General features: G+C 43.4%; 4 protein-coding genes across 13 annotated transcripts in view; 1 reads left to right on the forward strand and 3 right to left on the reverse strand.

Annotated features, from left to right (window-relative positions):
* elovl1b (ELOVL fatty acid elongase 1b) overlaps positions 1-8,905 on the forward strand; it is a 14,755-nt gene extending 5,850 nt beyond the window's left edge. For 3 of the 6 annotated variants that reach the window (XM_035523333.2, XM_035523337.2, XM_035523334.2), the window contains 7 exons: positions 3,617-3,704; positions 3,924-4,114; positions 4,243-4,323; positions 4,460-4,516; positions 4,626-4,731; positions 4,918-5,054; positions 5,809-8,905. In XM_035523333.2, coding sequence (XP_035379226.1) covers positions 3,644-3,704; positions 3,924-4,114; positions 4,243-4,323; positions 4,460-4,516; positions 4,626-4,731; positions 4,918-5,054; positions 5,809-6,144 — 969 coding nt within the window. In that variant the 5' untranslated portion in view covers positions 3,617-3,643 and the 3' untranslated portion in view covers positions 6,145-8,905. Of the gene's footprint in view, positions 1-1,491; positions 1,537-1,990; positions 2,100-3,616; positions 3,705-3,923; positions 4,115-4,242; positions 4,324-4,459; positions 4,517-4,625; positions 4,732-4,917; positions 5,055-5,808 lie in introns of all 6 variants that reach the window. The other 3 variants (XM_035523336.2, XM_081708065.1, XM_035523335.2) reach the window with 3 other exon arrangements.
* Positions 7,909-15,502, reverse strand: zfyve9b (zinc finger, FYVE domain containing 9b). 4 transcript variants are annotated; one of them, XM_027006923.3, is made up of 16 exons: positions 15,069-15,502; positions 13,492-14,198; positions 13,246-13,345; positions 12,940-13,091; positions 12,575-12,698; positions 12,241-12,363; positions 11,823-11,978; positions 11,478-11,702; positions 11,298-11,380; positions 11,060-11,164; positions 10,721-10,871; positions 10,235-10,315; positions 8,869-9,031; positions 8,587-8,692; positions 8,304-8,480; positions 7,909-8,070 (listed from the first exon to the last, which is right to left on the reverse strand). In XM_027006923.3, exons 2-16 carry the CDS (start codon positions 14,005-14,007, stop codon positions 7,909-7,911), a joined length of 2,424 nt encoding a protein of 807 aa, XP_026862724.2. In that variant the 5' UTR covers positions 14,008-14,198; positions 15,069-15,502. The 4 variants fall into 4 exon arrangements, with proteins under 4 accessions (XP_026862724.2, XP_026862723.2, XP_081564189.1 ...); XM_027006922.3 differs by having other exon boundaries at positions 11,478-11,705; XM_081708063.1 differs by lacking the exon at positions 15,069-15,502 and adding an exon at positions 14,733-14,860 and having other exon boundaries at positions 11,478-11,705.
* Positions 15,503-15,639: 137 nt separating this feature from the next.
* On the reverse strand, positions 15,640-18,128 carry btf3l4 (basic transcription factor 3-like 4). 2 transcript variants are annotated; one of them, XM_027006928.3, is made up of 6 exons: positions 18,066-18,128; positions 16,851-16,912; positions 16,558-16,671; positions 16,230-16,431; positions 16,068-16,127; positions 15,640-15,979 (listed from the first exon to the last, which is right to left on the reverse strand). In XM_027006928.3, exons 2-6 carry the CDS (start codon positions 16,902-16,904, stop codon positions 15,933-15,935), a joined length of 477 nt encoding a protein of 158 aa, XP_026862729.1. In that variant the 5' UTR covers positions 16,905-16,912; positions 18,066-18,128; the 3' UTR covers positions 15,640-15,932. The 2 variants fall into 2 exon arrangements, with proteins under 2 accessions (XP_026862729.1, XP_081564194.1); XM_081708068.1 differs by lacking the exon at positions 18,066-18,128 and adding an exon at positions 17,835-17,880.
* Positions 18,129-18,940: 812 nt separating this feature from the next.
* ptgfr (prostaglandin F receptor (FP)) lies at positions 18,941-20,277 on the reverse strand. The gene is made up of 2 exons (XM_027006915.3): positions 19,471-20,277; positions 18,941-19,264 (listed from the first exon to the last, which is right to left on the reverse strand). The coding sequence occupies exons 1-2, from the start codon at positions 20,275-20,277 to the stop codon at positions 18,941-18,943; spliced, it is 1,131 nt and encodes a 376-aa protein (XP_026862716.2).
* Positions 20,278-20,626: the final 349 nt, after the last annotated feature.

Genomic DNA, 20,626 nt, shown 5'->3' on the forward strand with positions numbered 1-20,626 from the left:
TGCACCCCAGCCCCGCTCCTACAGCGAGCCCAACAGTGTGTAGTGCGGCTGGTTGCTGAGTGGTGACATTTTTTTTCCCCTTACTGTGTTTTGTTTTAGTTTGTCTTCGCTGTAGATGTGACGCCCATTAGCAGATGCAGGACTGTGTGTTTGCCTAATGGCTTGCTTGGCTTGGTTCTCCGGGGTCCCCTTCAGCCTTCTCCTCCCTTCTGTTCATCATTAACTCTAAACCATGGCTGCTGGTTTTTTCCCTCTCCGATGATTCATTGACAGGGTGCCTGTTGCTGAGGCCAGCAAGCAGCCTCACCCTTTTCTGTGAGCTTCCACTGTAGCGTAGTGGCTCCAACTCGAAACTCTAAAGTTTGACACTCAGGAAAAGCCCCAGCGAAATGACTCTTGTTGTTTGACTCATCTGACCGAGAGGTTATGGGTCTGTGGTTTTTGGATCCTCTTTACCCTGATGGACCAAAATCACATGACAACCGTGTGGCAAGCAGGGTGGTTCCTCTGTCTCCAGTGGCAACCATGTCATTTCACGCCTGCCAGCGAGGTCACGCAGGCTGCATTTAAAGGGCCGGGGGACTGATTCACTGTGCCTGGAATTGATGCTGATCACATGTTGACTGTTTGGACCCTGTGCACATGATTTTAGTTTTTTCCCCAAAGTTTTGCTAATTCAGCAGGCAGGAAATCATTTCTTACTGTTTAAACTTGCCTGCAAAGCAGTTGCTTGCTTAATAAATAAAAGTTCATGGTTATATTTTCCATTCATTTCAATAAGAACAAGTTGCTGGTCCTTGGGTATATGGTGTTTCTCTAGTTTTATTTTGTAATTTTATAAGTATTGATGTGTAGCAAAGGTTATGTCAACAACCAAACATGTTTGCTTTAATCATCTGCTTAAAATGCAGTGGTCTTTAACAGAGGTTTTTGGGTCTGTAGAGGCTGGGCATCATGTTGGTGTGTGATCGTATATATTTGCGTTCTCTCAGAACCTGTTCTAGCATATCCATGAGCCTAAAGCCGTAGAGCCCTGTGGCTCACGCCCTGTCTGGTGCCGAGAGTGCCATTAAACCTTTCATGAGTCTTGCAAGGATTTAGCCATTGGCTTTGTGGGGAAATGTCGACACCCCCTCCATGTTCTTTAACAATGTAATTGGAGGGTGTGTAGGTGTCCTGATTTGGCTTTATTCAGTTTAATCATTGGACAGCTACACCAAAGCTCTTTTATGGACTCGTATCAGACTCAGAAAGAGAATGCTGCTCATTTGGTGCAACAACAGTAAGATAATAGACTAGCTTGAAATTGGATTTTCTGGTCATTGTTCTTCACAGGACGCTGTCTTCACCTGACCCGCAGCACACCACGAGGGAGTACTCCTTCCTCCTCAGGTTTAACCCAGTTTTGTTTTGTTTTCAGGAATTCTGCCTCCCCATATAACTTTATATCTTTCTGTCCTATTCCCGTTCTGTCCTGAACAAAATGAAAAGGCTTGTGACTGCAGGGTCAGACTGGACAAGGTCAAGTAAGGGCAGGTATGCATGTGTGTCCGTTCATGTACATGTCGAGATTACAGGAGCACCTGCAGATTAGCTTCCATCTTGCTCTCTTGGATGTAAGGGCTCTGTGATGGAGTTCTGTTAAGATGAAGGCTGTGGTTAGAAGTGGAGAAAGGAGTGAGATGTATGTATTTTAGGAAGCCATAACTCTGATAAACATTGCCCAGTGTTTTATAAATTAATAAGCACTCACACCCCTGATATCTTCTTGCACCTGGGTGTGGATTGTGCGTTTTATTTGTTTGCCTCGTATTAAATTAACAGTGTGTTTTCCTAATATTTGATTACAAGCTAGTGTTCTTGTGAAACCAACACTGCAGTTATTAGATCCCACTTACAAAGATAAATAATGGCACCATTCTTTTATAGATACAGTTGAAATCCAGACTGTGGGATAAAGGCTCAAAGTGACTTAACCTGATATGTGCAGGTGAAGAATCACGGTCCAGTCGATCAGTCTTGGTGGCCAGCTAAACGAGTAGCAGCATGTTGATGTTGGTCTTTAGGCACTGATGTGAGCCTACGCCAGCCATTTCCATGTAAGCTCTTATAGCACTCATGCATGACAATCCATGCCTGCTACATGAGCATACTGCTACGCTGTACTCAGATGTAATTCACCTCCGAAATAACAGTGGCACACCGAAGTTTGATCTGAAAAAAAAGAATGCAAAAACTAGCTGCTGTGCTACTGACGGGTGACGGGTATTCTGGAGTTAAAGATGGCATTCACGCACAGTTCCTTTCCATAAAGTAAATATTTTAGCAAATTTTGAACTTTTTTGGATAGAGATCCTTCATCAGCACTTCATTTGCACAGCTGATGACACCTCTGTCTGAAACATCCTGTTTCTCTACAACTTGTGTATTTCACTGCAAGCTTGTGCATCTTTTATTACAGTACAGGAAACCTTGTGTCATTCTAAAGCATGATGCGGAACTCCTCCTTACTAATGCTTTGATGACAAGGTCATAGGTCAAATCGTGATGAACAGCCATACCAACCTTTAAATTCTTGTGTAACTGAGAAATCCTTAGTTTCTTCTTTCCTTATGTAAATGTGGTACAGGCAAAATGGAATGTCAGTAGTCCTGCTGAAAATAAATGGCCTCTTTTGGAAAATGGCAGCAGGTAATGACACTAGGAGAAGCCAGGTGAGCAGTTATGTGCTGGGTGGGGAAAAAGGCAGGCAGGGACAGGAGGGACAGCACTTGACTGTGGCATGTGGCCTCAAGTGGAAGCATGTCCGTCGACTTGGTCCTCCAGCTCGACGTCTGCTGCCAAAACATTTGCTCCATTGCAGACACAGGTGCTCAGACTGGGGTCAGTTCGGTGCCACCAACTTCGTCCTGCCCTCCTTCTGTTGTTTTTTTTTTTTTTGTCTAACCCACACCCATACCCCTCCCGTGTTTGCCTGAAGCACAGTAGTTAACCAAAATGATAAGAGTGATGTCACACATCCCGACTTGCAGTCAGTCTTTGGACATGTAATGGAATATTTATTGCCTTCTGGAAGTCTAATTCCTGAGAGGCCTTCTTACATGTAGTAAAAGAAGCAGGCCATATTTGTTTTACAGAGTTAAAGGTTAGGCCAGAACACACTTCACTTCATGAGTCACCTGTGCTGGAGCAGGAAACGAACACGCACGCACGCGCACACACGCCCAAAGCACTCAAGCTGCACATTGTTAGTCTCCGAGCTGTAGCTCCTCCCTGCAAGTATCAGGCCATGTCTGCTGAGAGAAGAAAGGATGGGATGTTGCACATGGAGGAGGGTGAGGTTTGAGTTGCTAGTTAACTCCATACACATTTTTTCCAGGCAGGCGTATCACATGTCTGCAGCATGCAGGTCATTGTGATTAGCCTTTCACACCAGCTCCACTCTCCTGTTGCTTTCAGAGGGTGGTTTCTGTGCCAAGCCCCAAAGTCTCCCAAGGGCATTACCTAATGAACTGTAATAGTTTATAGCATGTGTGAGCCTGTAAAATCATTGCTGAAAATGCACTATAACAGCTAATTACTGGGTCTTTTGTTTGTTTCCTGTTTGTTTTCCTAGTTAGCAGTTGTTCAGAAGGTGCTAAACATGCTGGAGACAGTCAGAGAGAGTGCAATGGAAGTGTATAACCATCTCCTAGCATTGAGAGGTATGTGTCCAATAAATGATCCTGTATACACAAGACAAGGCCTGAATTCACATGCAATTCCAATAACCTTCCTTTAAAAAAACATGTTCACTATTAAACTAGGAGAATCAAACCGAGTACCATCAAGTGTAATATCTGATTGTAGATGTTCAGTCTAAGTAAGGGTCTCTGTAAAGGGTTGGTAATAGTCTGTTGTGCTTTGTTGTGTCTCCGGCCCAGACCCACGGTTGAGGGGCTACCCGCTGATGGAGAGTCCAGTCAACATGACTGCAGTTCTACTTCTCTACGTCTTCTTTGTACTGTACGCGGGCCCTCGAATAATGGCCAACCGCAAACCCTTCCAGCTGAAAGGGCCTATGATCGTCTACAACTTCTCCTTGGTTTTCCTGTCTAGCTTTATCGTGTATGAGGTGAGACTAAAAGCTGTGGTCCATCCATTTACACACTTCAGCATCTGGGGCTGGTGCCGATGTTGGCATCTTCAAAAATGACCTTTTCTACAAAGAAAATTATGCCATTTGATGTTTTTGCTGTGTAGTTCCTGATGTCTGGTTGGGTCACAGGATATACATGGAGATGTGACCCATGTGATTACTCTGATAGCCCTCAAGGACTCAGGGTAAGATTTCACATTCCATGCCCTTTTGTGGTCCAATTTGTACTTTTTGCCCAATATAGCCACACTTGAGATACCCAGAATGGATAAAAGTCCTCAACTGAAGCATGCTTTACATGCAGAATCTTTTTTTCTGTAGATGGTCAGAGTGGCCTGGCTGTTCTTGTTCTCAAAGTTCATTGAGCTCATGGATACGGTAAGAGTTGCGTCTGAACCTAGCTCTATATATATATATATATGCCAGTGTCTTGGTCTGTGTGCCAGTTGTTCAGATTTGGTTCTTATTCATTGTGGTATCTTTTTAGGTGTTTTTTGTGCTGCGTAAGAAACACAGTCAGATTACATTCCTGCATATTTTTCACCATTCCTTCATGCCCTGGACCTGGTGGTGGGGAGTTAGCATTGCACCCGGTGAGCAAGGCCTTCAGGGTCTACTTCACCTTGTGTAATCCTTGTACTGTAAAAGGCATGTCGGGTGTGGGGGGGTGGGGGGTGGGGGGAATGGTTAAAATTACTGTGACCTCATTATTGGTTTGTTTACAATAATAAAGAGGTGTGTGGGTGTGTGTGGGTGTGTGTGTGTGTGTGTGTGTGCAGGTGGAATGGGATCATTCCACGCCATGGTCAACTCTGTCGTCCATGTCATCATGTACTTCTACTACGGCCTCTCTGCAGCAGGACCTCGCTTCCAGAAGTACCTCTGGTGGAAGAAATACATGACAGCCATCCAGCTGGTAATTTACTGACTGTAGTGGTGTCGAGCTATAGCTGAGGGCTCCCCCACTGAACGCCCTACTTAGCAGTGCAGAGATGGACATGCCTCAGACCTGGGATTCATAACTGGGCTTGGTGAAATAGAAGAAATCAGGTGGCTGAAGCACCTTTTTATACATGAAAGAATCAAGCGTTCCAAGGGCAACTCCACTTAACTTGATATACTTGAAATCATATAGTGGAAATGCCTGCAGTCTGACAGGCTGGGGCTAGAATTACTTAAATGCAATATGGTCCTTTAATATTATGGGATGTCACAACTGGTGTTCTGTTACACTGTATAGTCGACACACGTTTTCTGTATGGAAGAGGGAGATTTGTATATAGTATCTAGTAGAGCCTTGGCATCCTCTCAATACTTTACACTACGTACACCATAAGCAGTGTCAAGTATCAGAAATGCTCCGATGTTGTTTGGTGCATGGTGGGAGCAGGCTGAAGAGGTCATGGAGTACACTTCCCACAAACACATCCTGGCTGACATTCCACCAATCATCTGAAGCACCTCTCTATATCCTCAGAACAACGGCAGAACATACCAATGCTAAAACAGGGAAATTACAAAATGTTTCATAAGATCACGTTCGGGTTTAGATGACTATGTTGTGTAAAGATTTTGGCCATATGGTGAAGTGTCTTGAGATTGGTTTCACTTTATTCAACTCATACTTGACTGTTTTTTTGGGGGTGGGGGGGTTTGGCCTGTTTCTGCAGGTGCAGTTCGTGCTGGTGTCCCTTCATGCTACACAGTATTACTTCATGGACAGCTGCGATTATCAGGTGCCGATCATCATCCACCTCATCTGGATGTATGGAACTTTCTTTTTCATCCTCTTCTCCAACTTCTGGTACCAGGCTTACATCAAGGGCAAGAGGCTGCCCAAAAATCCTGAGCAGCCCAGTCAAAATGGCCACGGTGTTGGCACCATCGGCAACGGCGCCGGGCTGCTTTCTCTTGGCAATGGTCTGCACCATGAGAATGGCTTGACCAATGGAAAGAAGCACCACGAGAACGGAACTGCTCACAGTGGAAAGATGAAGAAAGCCTAAGGGAGTCGGGGTGCAGGTGGGGGGAAGGGAAGAACATCCAAAACGCATGACCACGAGTGCCTTCTAAAAAAACCATAAAACTACCGCCATGGATTTCAAAGAGTGTTTTGGGACTGTTTTTCTCCCCGTATTTTGTTTTCCTTCATTTTGTAGTTTTAATATGCACAAACACATGAGGAGATGAATGAGCCTGGGATCCGTGTTTGTTTGGTTTTTTTTGTTTGTTTGTTTGTTTGTTTTTAATTGTTGATCTAGAGAAAATAAATACAGAGCACAATGTATGAAGAGAAGAGCAGAGAAGGCGGCTGCGTGTGTTCTTCACTGATGTTGCTCACCTTGTCACCACAGTGAATGCACTTCCCAGCCTCATTCCTACTCCCCTGCGGACCAACAGCACTGTACAGTTGCCCTAAATCAGCCTGAGCTCCAGCTGTAAATACTGTAGGTTTACCGTTACTGTCACAACAGGATTGATTAGGGTTCAAATTTTTTTTTTTTTTTTTTTTTGCTCAACCATGTTGACAAATATATTAAATAAATTCCATTTATAAATGGGGTAATTGTTCATCCTATTTTCTAATTGGCACATATTCTTAATGTAAAAGAGTGTTTTGTCAGTGTGAAGTACATAATTTCACAATTTCTTTGTCGCCCCGATAAATATTTCATGTGATGTGTATTGTCCTGCTAGTTCTGTGCAGCCTGAGCTGTTACTTTTGAATGTTTAGTGGAGCACTATCTCATTGTTTCAGTAAATGTGCGTGGTGCCCCCCTGTAATGTCAGTTATGCCAAGCATGGAGGATGTAAACAAGACCTCCATTCTCCTATGAGTGAAAAGGCCAGCAGAGACTCAGTGTGCAGCTGGCACATCTGCATCCTACACTGAGTGTGTGTGTGTGTGTGTGTGTGTCCCCGTCTGTCTGTCACAGAGAGTAATCAGAACCTGAAGGTCAGCTCAGTGGGTACATTCAGAGGGAGAGAAAGAAATAATCTGTATAGTTGATGTAGAAAAACTGTGATTCTTTTTGTTTTCTTTTTTTTATGGGCACAGGAATGTAGGCTAGAGGTCAGGCCACACCCACCAAGCCTGGTGTTTGTACAGTGACACACAGGGAGAGTATCCCTATATCAACAATCCAGCATCTGAAATTACACCACATGAAATGCACATTGAGATCTATCAACGACTGACTGGTTGAATGCAAAAACGAACCATGAAAGAACTCTCATTTTACATCATGCTACTTAAGCCATTCATTCAGCAATTGTTTTGTTTCCTTTGGTCATCATTTGTTTTTCAGCGTGTGGTGTTTTACATGCATTTTAATTTTTATGCCAAAGCCAAAGACGTACACATCTTCTAGTCAATGTCAAAGACTCCATGTGGCATCCTAGATGTGAAGTAGAGATAACACTATGTTTCTGCAGACCTATTGCTGCTGGTGTGTAGTGGACATTACAGGTATTGTCAACAGCATGATTCAGTCTAGAACAAATCCATTGGTGTGAGTCTTTACGTAGATCCCTCTTGAACATCTGCAGAGGGATGGAACAGAGACCAATGTGGAGATAACACAGCATTGCATGAAGGCTGCCAATGTAAATCTACAACTGTGATTTATGAAATCCTAGAATGCAAGAGGCAGATTTGGGGTGTGTAATCATGGGACTGTCTCCCCTGTAGCACAGTGCGTCCCCTCCATCTTTTCTAGATGTGGATGAGCGGGTGGACAGTAGTATGGCAGAGGCCCTGGCACTATCTTCTACAATATGTCCTCCAAGATGTAGAAGATGAGCTCAAACTGCAGAGAGGTGTGTTGGCAATATTGGGAGGCGCTCTGCACGACTGCCATTAGCGCCTGCTTCAAGCTGTCCTGGTAGTGTTCTGGTAGACACTGCCCATTACTCCCTGCCAGGAACTCCATCTGAAATTGAACAGAACAAGCAGCTCAAAGATGTCATGCAGTGCCATCACCAGTGATATAACCAAGTCCAGCTGCCTCATGCTTTGAAAAGGCCCTGCTCTGACAGGCTGCTCTGAGATGGAGCCTGAAACAGAATGTCTCTGCTCCAACTGGATCAAGCCCATTTCTGACTGCTTTACCTCCTGACACGTGTACATTTGCATCCTCTTTCTGTGCATTCTGTGCGTTCTCACCTTCTGCCCATCCAGCGTGATCCGCAGGCCTAGTTTGGACATGCCATCCTCCTTGAGCAGGCACAGAGACTGACACAGAGTCAGGCAGAATGCCCGTGCAAATTGCTCTGTCAGACGCTTCTGATTGGCATCTCGGCTGTGCCCGTTTACCTGCTTCTCTTTCTGAAGGAAGAACACCTGTGGAGCCCCAAAAGGTCAATTACATGCAACTTATTTGATAAAGAATCTAATGCAGGTAATGTGTCATAGATAGCACAGGACTGTGCGTGTGTTTTAAGCATACCTCTGTCCAACGTATGACCTTCCCAGTGGCTCGATACTCTAACCGCTGGCATGTCTTGACACAAGTAATCGATTCCATAGATTTCCCATCAATGGGGCTGATTATTCTATGTAGTATGAGAGAGTACAGACAGAGGCATTTCAGAGAAAGTCACCATCACCGTACACGGAAACACCTGCAGGTCATCGACTGCCTCACTGACGCACGTTATTTAATTATTAATGAATTTTAAAACCCCTTAATCTCAGGTCGTTTTAAAAATGTAAATGAATTTTGTCTCACCCTTTATTAAAACATGGCTCTTCGTCCTGCCACCGAATATGTACATACTCTTGTCTGTCTGACTGGTGGAGTTTTCCACAAGTGAGGGTGAAATCTCTCATGTCGCGGAGAGCTCGCCGTAGTTCTAGCATGGTTTCCATTGTTACTTGAACCATTAAACCATCTGAAAAGAACAGGTATATTCTCCAGACCATAGCCCGCACAAATATACAGTTCAGTCTGTACATTAGTGGAGAGACATGTTTTGGTCATTTTGGCTCTGTATTGTGCAAACAACATGAGAGCCAAAGGACCTTTCTACAGTGCTGTTTTTTTTTTGTCCTCATTTCAGGGGACTATAAGTAACTGGTAAACAAAAGCTCTGCAGTGTCACAGACATCACCAGATGATCTTCCGCCCATGGTGTCGCACTGTCAGGCCTGGAATTAAGACACGTCCTATTTCTGCTTATTTCAGGGAATTTTGTCTGAGGTCCACAGCTCTGAAAGATCCAGGCACGTGCCATCTTTTCCTACAGCTGCTTTGCCTTTGGCTCATAAACCTCTGCTCCACACACTGTTCATTTATCACCTTGATGCAAAAATAATCACCTGCACTTAAGGACTTTGTTAAACCAAGCTGTAACTGCCTTCTGGTTTTGGGTTGACAGTTTCTTATCTGGTGGTAAATCCTCTGGGTCATAATAGTGTATTATCTTTAGAGTCATCTTTGACCTTGTGCTGCCTCTTCGGAACAGTGTTCTCAATCTTCAGCAGTTCATGATTTAGTTTATTATTATATTACTATTTTGGTCGTCTGTATGCTTCCAGTTGGTTTGCTATTGCTAAGATTATTAGAGCAATTTAGCTTCTTTCCAACTTCCCAGACTTTTAGCCTCATATTGGCTTGCTTAACTCTAAGTGCCTGATATATCTCTCATATTGAGAGATAGCTCATAGCAAGACTTCAAATGCAATATGCTTTATTAGCATCGTTGTGCTAATGATGCTAATGCGGGGAAACCCAACTGCCCAATTAATTATGCTTCCCTTAAAAGTGAAACGAAGCTTGTCGTGATTCCAGTGTAGATATAAATCCCCTTGACTTAGTGCTAACATTTCAGAAGTTTAACCTCATAGTCGTTTGGATTTCAAATCAATCGTTCTAGAGTCTATAACCAAAAACCCAACCACTACTGTTCACTGTCCATTTGCTTACAGACTCCACTGTATATACCTACACGCCATCAGAAAGCCTTCTCCCAACTCCCTCTCAGCTAATCTATGCAAACCTCAGCAATAAATGTACCCGTTTGCCTAGATAATTTAACATATTGCGGACATGTCATAGCAATAATGTACTAAAAACAAAGAATGTAATAGGGAACCTTCAACGATGCTGGACTTGGCCAGATATCCTGATGAAGCTTTCAGAGATCCGCTAAACACAAAAAAGCAGGAGCCAGTGACTGAAAAATAGACAAAATGCAATTTTAATTTAAATGTCTGATTTACTCCCCAAAAATTAAATAAATAAAAGAACATTTTACAATAGCCTTGAACACCCTCTGGTGGGTAGACATGAGTGTGAAGTTCCCTCAGATTTAGTCTGTGCTTTATCTCAGTGTGCTTTTGTTCTTGCTTAAGTCTGGAGCTTCAGACAGTGTGTAGAGCAAAGCATTTAACATTTTGTGAGGACAATATGATAAGAAAATAGAAAACATTTGACATTTGGTCCTCATAAGAAAAATGTTTTTTTTGTAAATGAAAAAAAATTAATATGTAATATTTAATAATGGTTATTAAAGGTATAGTTTTAGATATATGCATATCATGCAGCAGCAGTATAGGATGCGGAGTATGTGTGTCCTCACCTCTCCGTGGCTGGCTGTGGATGCTGATTGCCTGTGTCTGGTATTCTCCGTCTGCAGTCTGTACACAGATCAGGTGCGAGTCTGCGCGCTCGTTAAAGCAGGCGGCCATAGCAAGGATTCTCTCAATTGACCTGTTCAGGACCTTCAGGAGCTGAGTGAGCGAGGGAAGCACAGACTTAACCTGATCTGACAGTCTACCAGCAGTGCTGCAGTATGAGGAGTTTTCTGGGACATGACTTTACTATCTGTACCCCAGTCTTACTGTTCTCAAGGTGTTTGATGGCACTAATAGGAAATGTATCAGATGATTCGTTCCTGTTCTCAAGTGGGCCTTGTTACCTCAGCATGGCGGGTCTTAGGGATTGTGATGAACGTGCTCCGTGCCTCCAAATCTACCATCATCCCCGTCACCACCGGCAACGTGTAACGGTAAAAACGGAAGTCCTAAGAATTACACCGGAACAGACATTATACACTGTCTTCTTCAAACCAAGAAAGGGCGGCACAGGCATCACGACACAACATGGAGGGAATGAGACAGGGATAGATAAAATGAGACAGAACAAGGCAGCCTCACCACCAGCAGTCTCATGATGCTATTGCGGATCTGGCCAAAGAGCGGCTCTCTGAAGCGCACGCTGAACAGCGGGCAGGGATAGACTGCGGCGGACAGGAGACAGGCACATGTTGGTACGAGGTCGCTGCTTTTTCTCGGCGGGTGGTCTTTAGAAGCACAGACCTGCATGGGGGCTCTTACATCGGTACTCTGCGCCCAGACGCAGAAGGAGGCGCAGGGGGAAGGCCCGGGCCCACGGGAGCTCAGCGCGGAGGACCAGCAGGCCAAAGAGGAAGGGCTGTGGAGGCAGAGGGAGGCCGTCCAGCGACTGGAACGTGGGCCGCACATAGAGGAAGCCAGCGTGCTCACTGCCGCCCAGGAAGCCACGTGCTGCCGATGAGTGACTCAGGTGGTTCAAGAGCTTTCCTGCTGAGCGTGGCAGCCGAGAGAACACAGAGAAAATGTAGCCCCCAAACAGCAAAAATGGCCTCTACAGTCAAGCCAGGGTGCGGAAGATGACCGTGCTTGAGCTTTTTGCAGAGCTACCTGTCTGTGCGTCCCAGTAGATTTGAATGAAGTGGCTGAAGATGTCAGTGGGAAATCTTTTCTCTTCAGGCAAACACTGCAGCAGCACGACCACCTCTGGCTGACCCACAGCATGCATGCCCTTGGACATCACACACCAGCACCTCCTATTCATATCTGTAGCAGCATACACACACACGCACGCACACGTACATGCACGCACACGCACACACGCATCTCCTGATGGCATCCAGTAAACAGAAGACCTGTAAAGCATGCACATGCGCAAAACACAATGCTAAAAAACACGTGTTCACACAGACTACACCCACATGACAAGACACTGTGTGGATGTCCACATATCTTCTCTCTCCAAACCGCATGCTCTAACCACTGTAATCAGTCCTGGAGTATTGGAAGGAGACAGCAGTAAACATACAGCTGACAATTTTCACCATGGCCAGAAGGTTGGCATTGAGGACGAACACCAGCGGCTCGGTCAAGCCCTGCTCCAGCTCCTCCAGGAGCGAAGACTCTGTCCGCTTCTCCTCCACAGTGTAATCTACACAACACCAATGCATCTGCTTGAGCTCCCAGCCCTCTATAACACTCATGCAGTACTCTGATAATCTGGTATGGAGTAATCTAATCACACTGAGGATATTCATGAAAGCTGTTTAAAATAGACTGCAATGACTGAAGCCAGGCTATAGTTATGTGAGGATATTTTTGTACTTCCTTTAACCCCTGTAGATGTGACAATATTTTTGTACCTCCTTTAATCCCTGTAGATGTGAGAATGGGGGGAAGACCCTTGTGTGACAAAGGCTTGGCTGTGTTTCGTTTAGGGCTGTTCTCCACTTCCTCTCTTTCCAAGCAAGCAGAGTTTAGTTCCTCCTGCAGTAAAGTGAAGAGAAGCCTACATATCACTCATGTTCACTAGAATAGCTCAACTCTTACCATCTTGCTATGACTGTATTTTCATAATGAAGACAAACTATTTTATGGTATAAAAGTGATTGTGGACATAATACCTCCTGCACAGAGAATTCTACAATGTGAAGGGACAATGCTGGCTCATAGAAACAGACAAGAATATATTGGTTTAGCTGGGAATGAGTAAAAACGAAAACCTCACAGACACATGGGTTGACTCTACTTGAGCTGCTGTAGGAGGGTGAGTCTGGGATGAATCTCTGCGGGTTGGAGAAGTGTTAACACTGGAAGCCTCATTTCTGGGTAAAACACTGTCTGCAAACCATACTTTCTTTTGTTCTTTGCGAAGGGTCCCTTTGAAGTGGGAGACAAGCAGATGCACACAAAAAGAGTGAAAGAAGAAAAAAAAGACTGTGTGAAGATCATATGGCTGGAGAACTGAGAGGAACAACCAAGCTGTTTATATCTGTATGACAATTATGGTAGTACTGTTCCTTCAAATACCCACGGTTAATGAGAGTAGAGTGGCAGGTGACACACACACGGCCCTCCTTTCCACCAAGATGAGTTAACCTGAACCTCAGATCACAACACACCACACAGAACACCTGCGGAACACCAAGAACAAATTTAACAGACACTGCTGGGACATACGATAACAAAGCCCTGCCCATTCCTAAAAAGTAATATTGAATTTGAAATTAGACACTCAGCAATAACTCTGCCTTTCATAATTGGATTTGTGATCCCTTACCTTCCCACAGGCTCTGCAGTGGTGCCTCCTCCTTGTGAAGGAGAACCGGGAACCACATTTCATACATGCTGGAGCATGGGAATCAGGGACCCACTGCGGGGCTGTGGAGCCCAGGGAGGTGCAGCACTGCATGGGTGGGGCAACCAGAGAGCCCCTCCTTCTATCTGAGGCTCCACCCCCAGGGCCAGGCCCGTTTGTTGAATAAACGCTGTGGGCTGAAGGTGACTCTGATGTGTGTGGAGAGATTGGCATGGCTGCCTCTGGTTGGGCCCCTTCACCCTGGGTCTGTGGCAGACAGAGGGCATCCTCGGGTGTGGATGGCGAACGTGCCACCAACGCCTCCTGCTGCTCCTGCTCACTGTCTGCCACCTCCTTCTCCTCTATGACAGAGTCCTCTTTCAGCCCTGGCGTGAGCCAGCCCTCATCCAGCAGTGCCTCCCTGGAATCGTTCAGAGTGGAGTATCCGAGGCGTCTTTCCCCCCATACTGAGAGAGTAGCGCTCACTGCCTGCCTCATTCTCTCCACTGGACTCACGCAGGCTTTGGGAAGCCACTTAACATGCTTTAGTTCTGCATTCCGTCACAGTGTTTCGGGTTCAGCTCCCAATCAACACAGTCAGTCATGGTCTGAGGACACAGTGAATCCCAACATTGAGTGCGATGTTGCTCTCCTTGAGCCTGAGGGATGTCTCATAGCTGGGCTTCTTCCTGTGAAGACGAAGACAGAGCAAATGAGGACATTGAAAACGCATCATTCAGACATACTCCGCAAAACTTACCAGAAAGAATGCATTCCAAGCACTTTTTCACGCAGATTTGCGTCTATGCTAAGGATCATTGCGGTTACAAATATGCCGAGTTAGCCTGGCGCAGTCACTGCCGCCTTCTGAAGCTCAAATCATCATAAATGTAATAGCCAACTCAGTCCCTACATATATAATAATATATAAATGTTTTAACGTTTAACTTAAGTTAAGACCGTCATGAAAACGCTAATTGTTAACCACTGGAAGCGATTTTGAATTGGAGGGGAGGCAGGTTGCTCCCCACCTCCTTCAGCCCTCTTTACCGGTATGTCAGCAGTTTTACAGCGACTAACACGTCTGCACGTCGGTTACTCGGAAATCCGAAGTCTACAAATATGTATCTGCTTTCTGTTAAGAAATGGTGTATAAACCAAAGGTTCTCGGCACAGCTTTGCTTGCTTGCTAGCCTGCAACGATCAAATATAACTGTTCTCACCGGCTAAAGCTGCATGACAAGCAAGCATTTGCAATTTGATTCCGCGGCATAACGTCTTCCGATTTACATTTCTTTAAACTGGCGAAAATGTCTTCCGATTTAGTTCTTTAAACGGGCTTAAAAAAGATGAAGAATTACGTCGCAGACAAGTATTCGCATGTACGACATCGCAGTGACTGCAGCAATGCGACAGTCGACCGTCCCGAACCACTGAAACGAGCCAATTATGATAATCCCACATAATTACAATTCACACAGGAGCCACATTGACCATTGCTTCTAACGTTATCCGGATTATAGGGAATATAATATGACGTTGTCCATTGAACTACTGACCTGAATAAATGTGAACCATCAAGGAATTTATCAGAAATCCCGAATTCCAGCCCAGCGCATGGACGTAGACCTCGGAGGTCCGCTGGATATGCGCGGAGACTGCGCCGAGGGCTTTTTCAAACTACTTTTAGGACCATGCTTTGAATTATATGAATGTCCTACTGAAAGGTGACAGCGTCGTGCAAATGCCACAAAGCCTTTCGTGTGATCGTGCGTAAGCAGTACAGAAATAAAAATGCAAATACATACGCATATTGCCTGAATGACATATTTATATTTATTATTTAATTCAAGAAAGTCAATACATACACAGTAACTACATTACTGAGTTTCTACAAGTAGTGGTAATGTGGAATTAAAATACTCTTGCAAGTTTTAGTTTTTTGTTTTTTTTTTAAATTTAGTATGCAACATCCTATCTATATATTTTTTTGATCAACAGTTCAACTTTTTTGTCTTAAAATTATATCTTTTCTGTACCCCTAAAACGTAGGATGCAGTCCTGTTAGTTGCTGTGCAAGTGTCGATACCAAATCTTTCTATAGCTAAAGAAACCACAAAACTATATAAAAAAGGTGTACATCATTTATTGATTTGTTGACAAAAATAATTAAGACTAATTTTCCAGAACCATACCAATCATGATCAAGATTGGCAATGTGGTATTCATTCAAAACCATAAGTCATAGCATCTTTGTTTAAGTGCAAGAGACAGGCTGATGTTTATCTGGGCAGACTGCCAATTTAAAATACAAAAGTCTCCGATTTGCTGTATAGTGTTGAAATGATATGTCTTATCTAATTTAAAAATACTGCAGCAGGGTATCTGCTGAAGTGCAGTCCAAACTGTGATCTCTTCTGGGATCAGTTTGCCTCGTTCTTTGACGCTTCATCAAAGTTCTCTACAAGATCTGAGGAAATCAGAGAAATAGTGTCAGACATGGAAATTCAACTTGAAATCTTGCACATTTACACAAACAGAAATGTGCAATTTCATACCTGGGACATCATCATCCTCCTCATCAATATCTTCTGCTTTTGGAGCTTTGTTGTCAAGAACTTTGAATAAAAGGGAACAACCCCCCCCAAAAAAAATATTAATTAAGCCATTTAAAATGCTTCTAGCATGCATCGTGCCCAAATTATTCCCCAATGACCCACCTTGTCTGGGGAACTGCTCAGCAAGCTTGCGCAGACTTGTGAGACTGTCTGCACCAAGCTGGCTGAGAATGCCTGGTAGCATCTCTGTCAGCTGCTTGGTCTCCGCGTGGCCTGTGATAGCAAACGTGTTGGCAGATAGAGATGCCTGCACTTTGGGGTTGTTAAAGTGGATCACGGTCCCGTCATCCTTTATCATGTTCACCTACAGGATGGGCAACCAATTTACACACAGAACATGTGCTAAGCAGTATAAGTACTTGGAGTTAATCATATGGCTATCCATTGTTTGACAGCAACGAAGCAGCCAAAAGAAGCACCAGTGCTCTACCTCCTCAATGCCAGCAATGTTATTCACAGCAAGTTTCTTTAATGAACTCTGAAGTTTTTTGTCATCAGCTGTTGCTGTTCTGTGAACAACCTTCTTCTTCCTACGAGCTGTGCCCTGACAAAAAAAAAAAAAAGATAAGTTAAAATCAATTTAAAAATGGACAGTAGGGGAGCTACATGTAATGACGGTGGGTACCAAAGTGAAGCCCCATATAACACTACAGCCAACCAACCACATAACTGGTTATCCCGTGATTTATATCAGATTTTTATGAATGTAGAGGTATGCTTTACCTTGCCCCCTATTCGGACTTGGGCTTGAAGTTTTGCCAGTTTCTCCTGATTCATTTTGTCTTCTGTAAAACAGTTTTGCTGTAGAGTGTCATATTGTAAAACAAGTCTATATGTACTTTTAATAGTTAGAGTTCTAAATTGAGTGTTTAACATTTATATTTTTTAAATTATAAAATAATAAATTACAACTAAGGTTTGAGAGGTCATATGAAGGCTTTTAAATTAAGACAATTAGTAGAGCTGTTGCTCCAGTGACTGTGACTACCCTAATTAACATGCATAAACCAACGTTTAAAGTTAGACAGACATTACTCAGCATATCAAATGAGCTAATCAAAATCAATCTTTTCAGAGCATATAAAAACAAAGCCTATCGTGTCTTTAATCTGAATGTACCTGCAGCCCAATTCATGCCTCAGTTACAGCTTGTTCGCTCAACATCAGGTGTGCCATATAAAATTACTACTACTACTATAAATAATAATAATAATAATAATAATAAGTAGTAACATTAGTATGTCATCTTTGACATTGCAAACAGTATATAATCATGTTGCTTTTACAATCAATCACTCAGAGAGGCTGGATAAACACTGCTAAGTGTATTCAGCACTGGTGTTTTTAAACAAAACTGAACCATAGCAAGCTAGCTAGCACTGAATTAGCAACACGGAAAATTTGCAACGCATCAAACAAAACTCCACAGCGACCTGGCCAGCTAACGAACACTTAAGACTTTTATTTCGCTGACGTACTCTGCAAAATTAGCTGGCTAGCTAACATAAGGTAACCAATGTTATAGACAAACACCTCTTACACAATGGCCGTGGTGCCGTCTAGCTACAAACTCACGACGGAGAGATGCCATCCTGTATCCCAGACGGACTATTTCTCATTAGTTAGTGTTACCCCTGCGTTACGTCACAACCGCAGACTAGTAACAATGTAACCAAAACGGATAGAAGCATCTGAAATGTCGTTTACCAAAGTGTAACTAGTGAATCCTACTAGATGAATGTAGCCAAGGCAGTCATCACTGAGGTTAGCACTACATCCAGGGGGTGGTGAAAACAATTCGCAGTGTCAACATCAAATTTTAAAAAGACATACGGCATCATAGTCTAAGGTAAATTAAGAAGTAAAGTAGACTTGTTAATCGGATAACCTGTTTTGACAAATAGTGAAGTATTCAATGGTTAAACAATAAATACAAACCTGCTACCCACAGCTGGTCAGAAAAGCATGAGGCGAAGGAAGAAGACGGAAATGATGACACAATTTGCGTCACATTTATTTTATTTGCCTGGACGTACATACTATCGCCTCTGCCGGTAAGGAAAGGAACAGCTAAACAACTGTTTATACGACACAATTTTGTCTAACACACGTTAGAAATCTAACATTGAAAAGGAGAATTACTGAAAATAAGAATATATCATATATTAAAAATGTGATAACTTTATAATCAAACATTCTGAGCACCTACAGGATTACTGCAAACAAAAAGGAAATAGGCCTGACTTTTACACACTAAAGCATATTTTCTTATGTTTATAAAGGATACAATTAATTGCCAATTTCATACATATAGGCATGCCATAATACGTCTTATGTAGCCTTGAGTAATGGAGTCAAACTTAAATTAGGTGAAACCATAAAGCTGCATAACAAAGCTATTTAAACTGTCTAAAATTGCTGGGTTTTTTTCATGAGGAAATAAAAGTTGAAGCTTAATCTTCATTCTTCACTTGAAATGTTGTGCAATGCCATTTGACATATAGTGCAAAATTTTCAGAGACAACTTAGAACACTTAGATAAACAACATTTGCAGTATCCAAACTCTTGGCACATGTCCAGAAGCACTGAAGCAATGAAATAATCAATAAAGTTTAGAGTTTGAAATAGGTCAGTATCAATGGCATGCTTTACAAATATAACACAACCACTTTTAAACTAAGTCTTCATCAAGAATCAATTTCAATATATGCACTGTCAGTCATGACTTTCCTAAAATTGTCAAAAGTGCCAAAACTGGGACGCTGCTTCAGCTTCATCCATGGCTTTCCCTCTACTACACATACTCTCCCATTCAGGGGAGTTGCCCGATGGGTCTCATAAGAGTGCCTGGCAGGAAAATTCGATCCAAGCAGATGCAGTCTGCTCTGCTGCTTGTGGAGGTGCAGGTCTCCCCTGAACTCCCAAGCACACTAAATGGCCACCCAAAGGTATGTTTGGGGAAAGGACTGCGACACCTCTGCACCAGCTGGAAGAGCTTCTTCAAGACTGCTTTACGCAGAAGAATGTACACCCATGGGTCAAGAATCTGGTTCCATGTGGCCAGCCGTACAGTCAGCAGCAGGTAGCCATATGTTTCCTGTTGTTGTGCCTGAAGGCTTACGATAATGACTGTAACCTGGGACCAAATCAAACAATACACAGAATATGGGAATATTTCATTTATGCATAAATGTACAAGAGTATTTCATAGAGGAAAGTGATTTTAACTCAATTTTTGGGTATATTTCCTTTCATTCATTTACTAGATAATCTACTAATGATTATAGAATGAATGAATGCACTTTGGAAATAATTATGGCACATGAAGAAGTAAGATCTTACCAGAAATGGGCCCCAACACATGCAGGATACCATCATTATTGCAAGGAGCTGGCAGATCATCTCAAAATGGAGTGAGCTTTTGTGATGGCGATGGTAGTCATCACGGCGCCAGTGTAGTGTGGACCACAGAAGGGTGAATCCAGTCACAGTGTTGCACACAAATGACACAAGAAGAGCCAGCAGTCCCAACCCAGAGAAGAGCATGGGGAGGAGCACATCCAACCAATCACGTGCCCCCACCATGCGAAAGAAGCACCAGCTCCGGGCTCCCTGAACCTGGTACGGCCGCCACACTAGCACCGGCAACAGTGCCACGAGCAGGGCCAGGAGCCAGGTGGATGCCAGCAGGCTGCCCATGTGACGGGATGTCCAAGTGGTAGAGTGGAAGAGGGGCTGAGTAACCCCGACACAGCGCTCCACAGCCATAACACATCCAAGCAAAAGGGGACTCAGGCCAAAGAAAGCCATGCAAACACCAAAGAAGCCACAAAGCACCTGCTTGGGGTCAAAAGTCTCCCAGTCTTTATTTGAGGCATACACATAGAGTGCCAGGGAGCCATTAATAAGGTGTCCCAGGAAGTCAGTCACCACCAGACCACTTGCAAAGAGTAAGAAGGAAGCTTTGGATTTGAAACGGAATCGCCGGTAGGCTTTGAGAAGAATGAAGAGAGCCAGCATGTTGGAAACAATGCCCACTGTCATAGTAATGACCGAGGAAGTGACTGACACATCTCTTTTGCTACTGCTCTTATTACACATGCTGTTTGATGACAAGTCGCCTGCTTTGGTTGTCCCATTATAAGACATTCTCGATCAATATAGCCTGCATCATACACAAATAAAAGCATTACTTAAATAAATAAACTCAAACTGATTGATAGATGAGTGAGGTACAAGTGATATTTGTTATACTCAGAAGAATAAACTTTGTTATCTGCATTGTAATACTACACACCTTCAAGCGCTATAAAATTACCATGACAACTGAAAAGTGAAGACCTGGGTTACTGTAAATGTGTCCATCAATGTGTCTAGAATTTTGGTCTTTCACTTAACTTTTTTTTTTTTTTTTTTTTTTTTTTTTTTACCATTTTCCACATTTTAGAGTATTAGTAAAGACATACAAAAGAAAGCTACTTGTTGAGGGCACATTAAA

This window comes from Electrophorus electricus, chromosome 26 (genome assembly GCF_041902795.1).
Source record: "Electrophorus electricus isolate QZ-2024a chromosome 26, ASM4190279v1, whole genome shotgun sequence".
Classification (NCBI taxonomy): Eukaryota; Metazoa; Chordata; class Actinopteri; order Gymnotiformes; family Gymnotidae; genus Electrophorus; species Electrophorus electricus.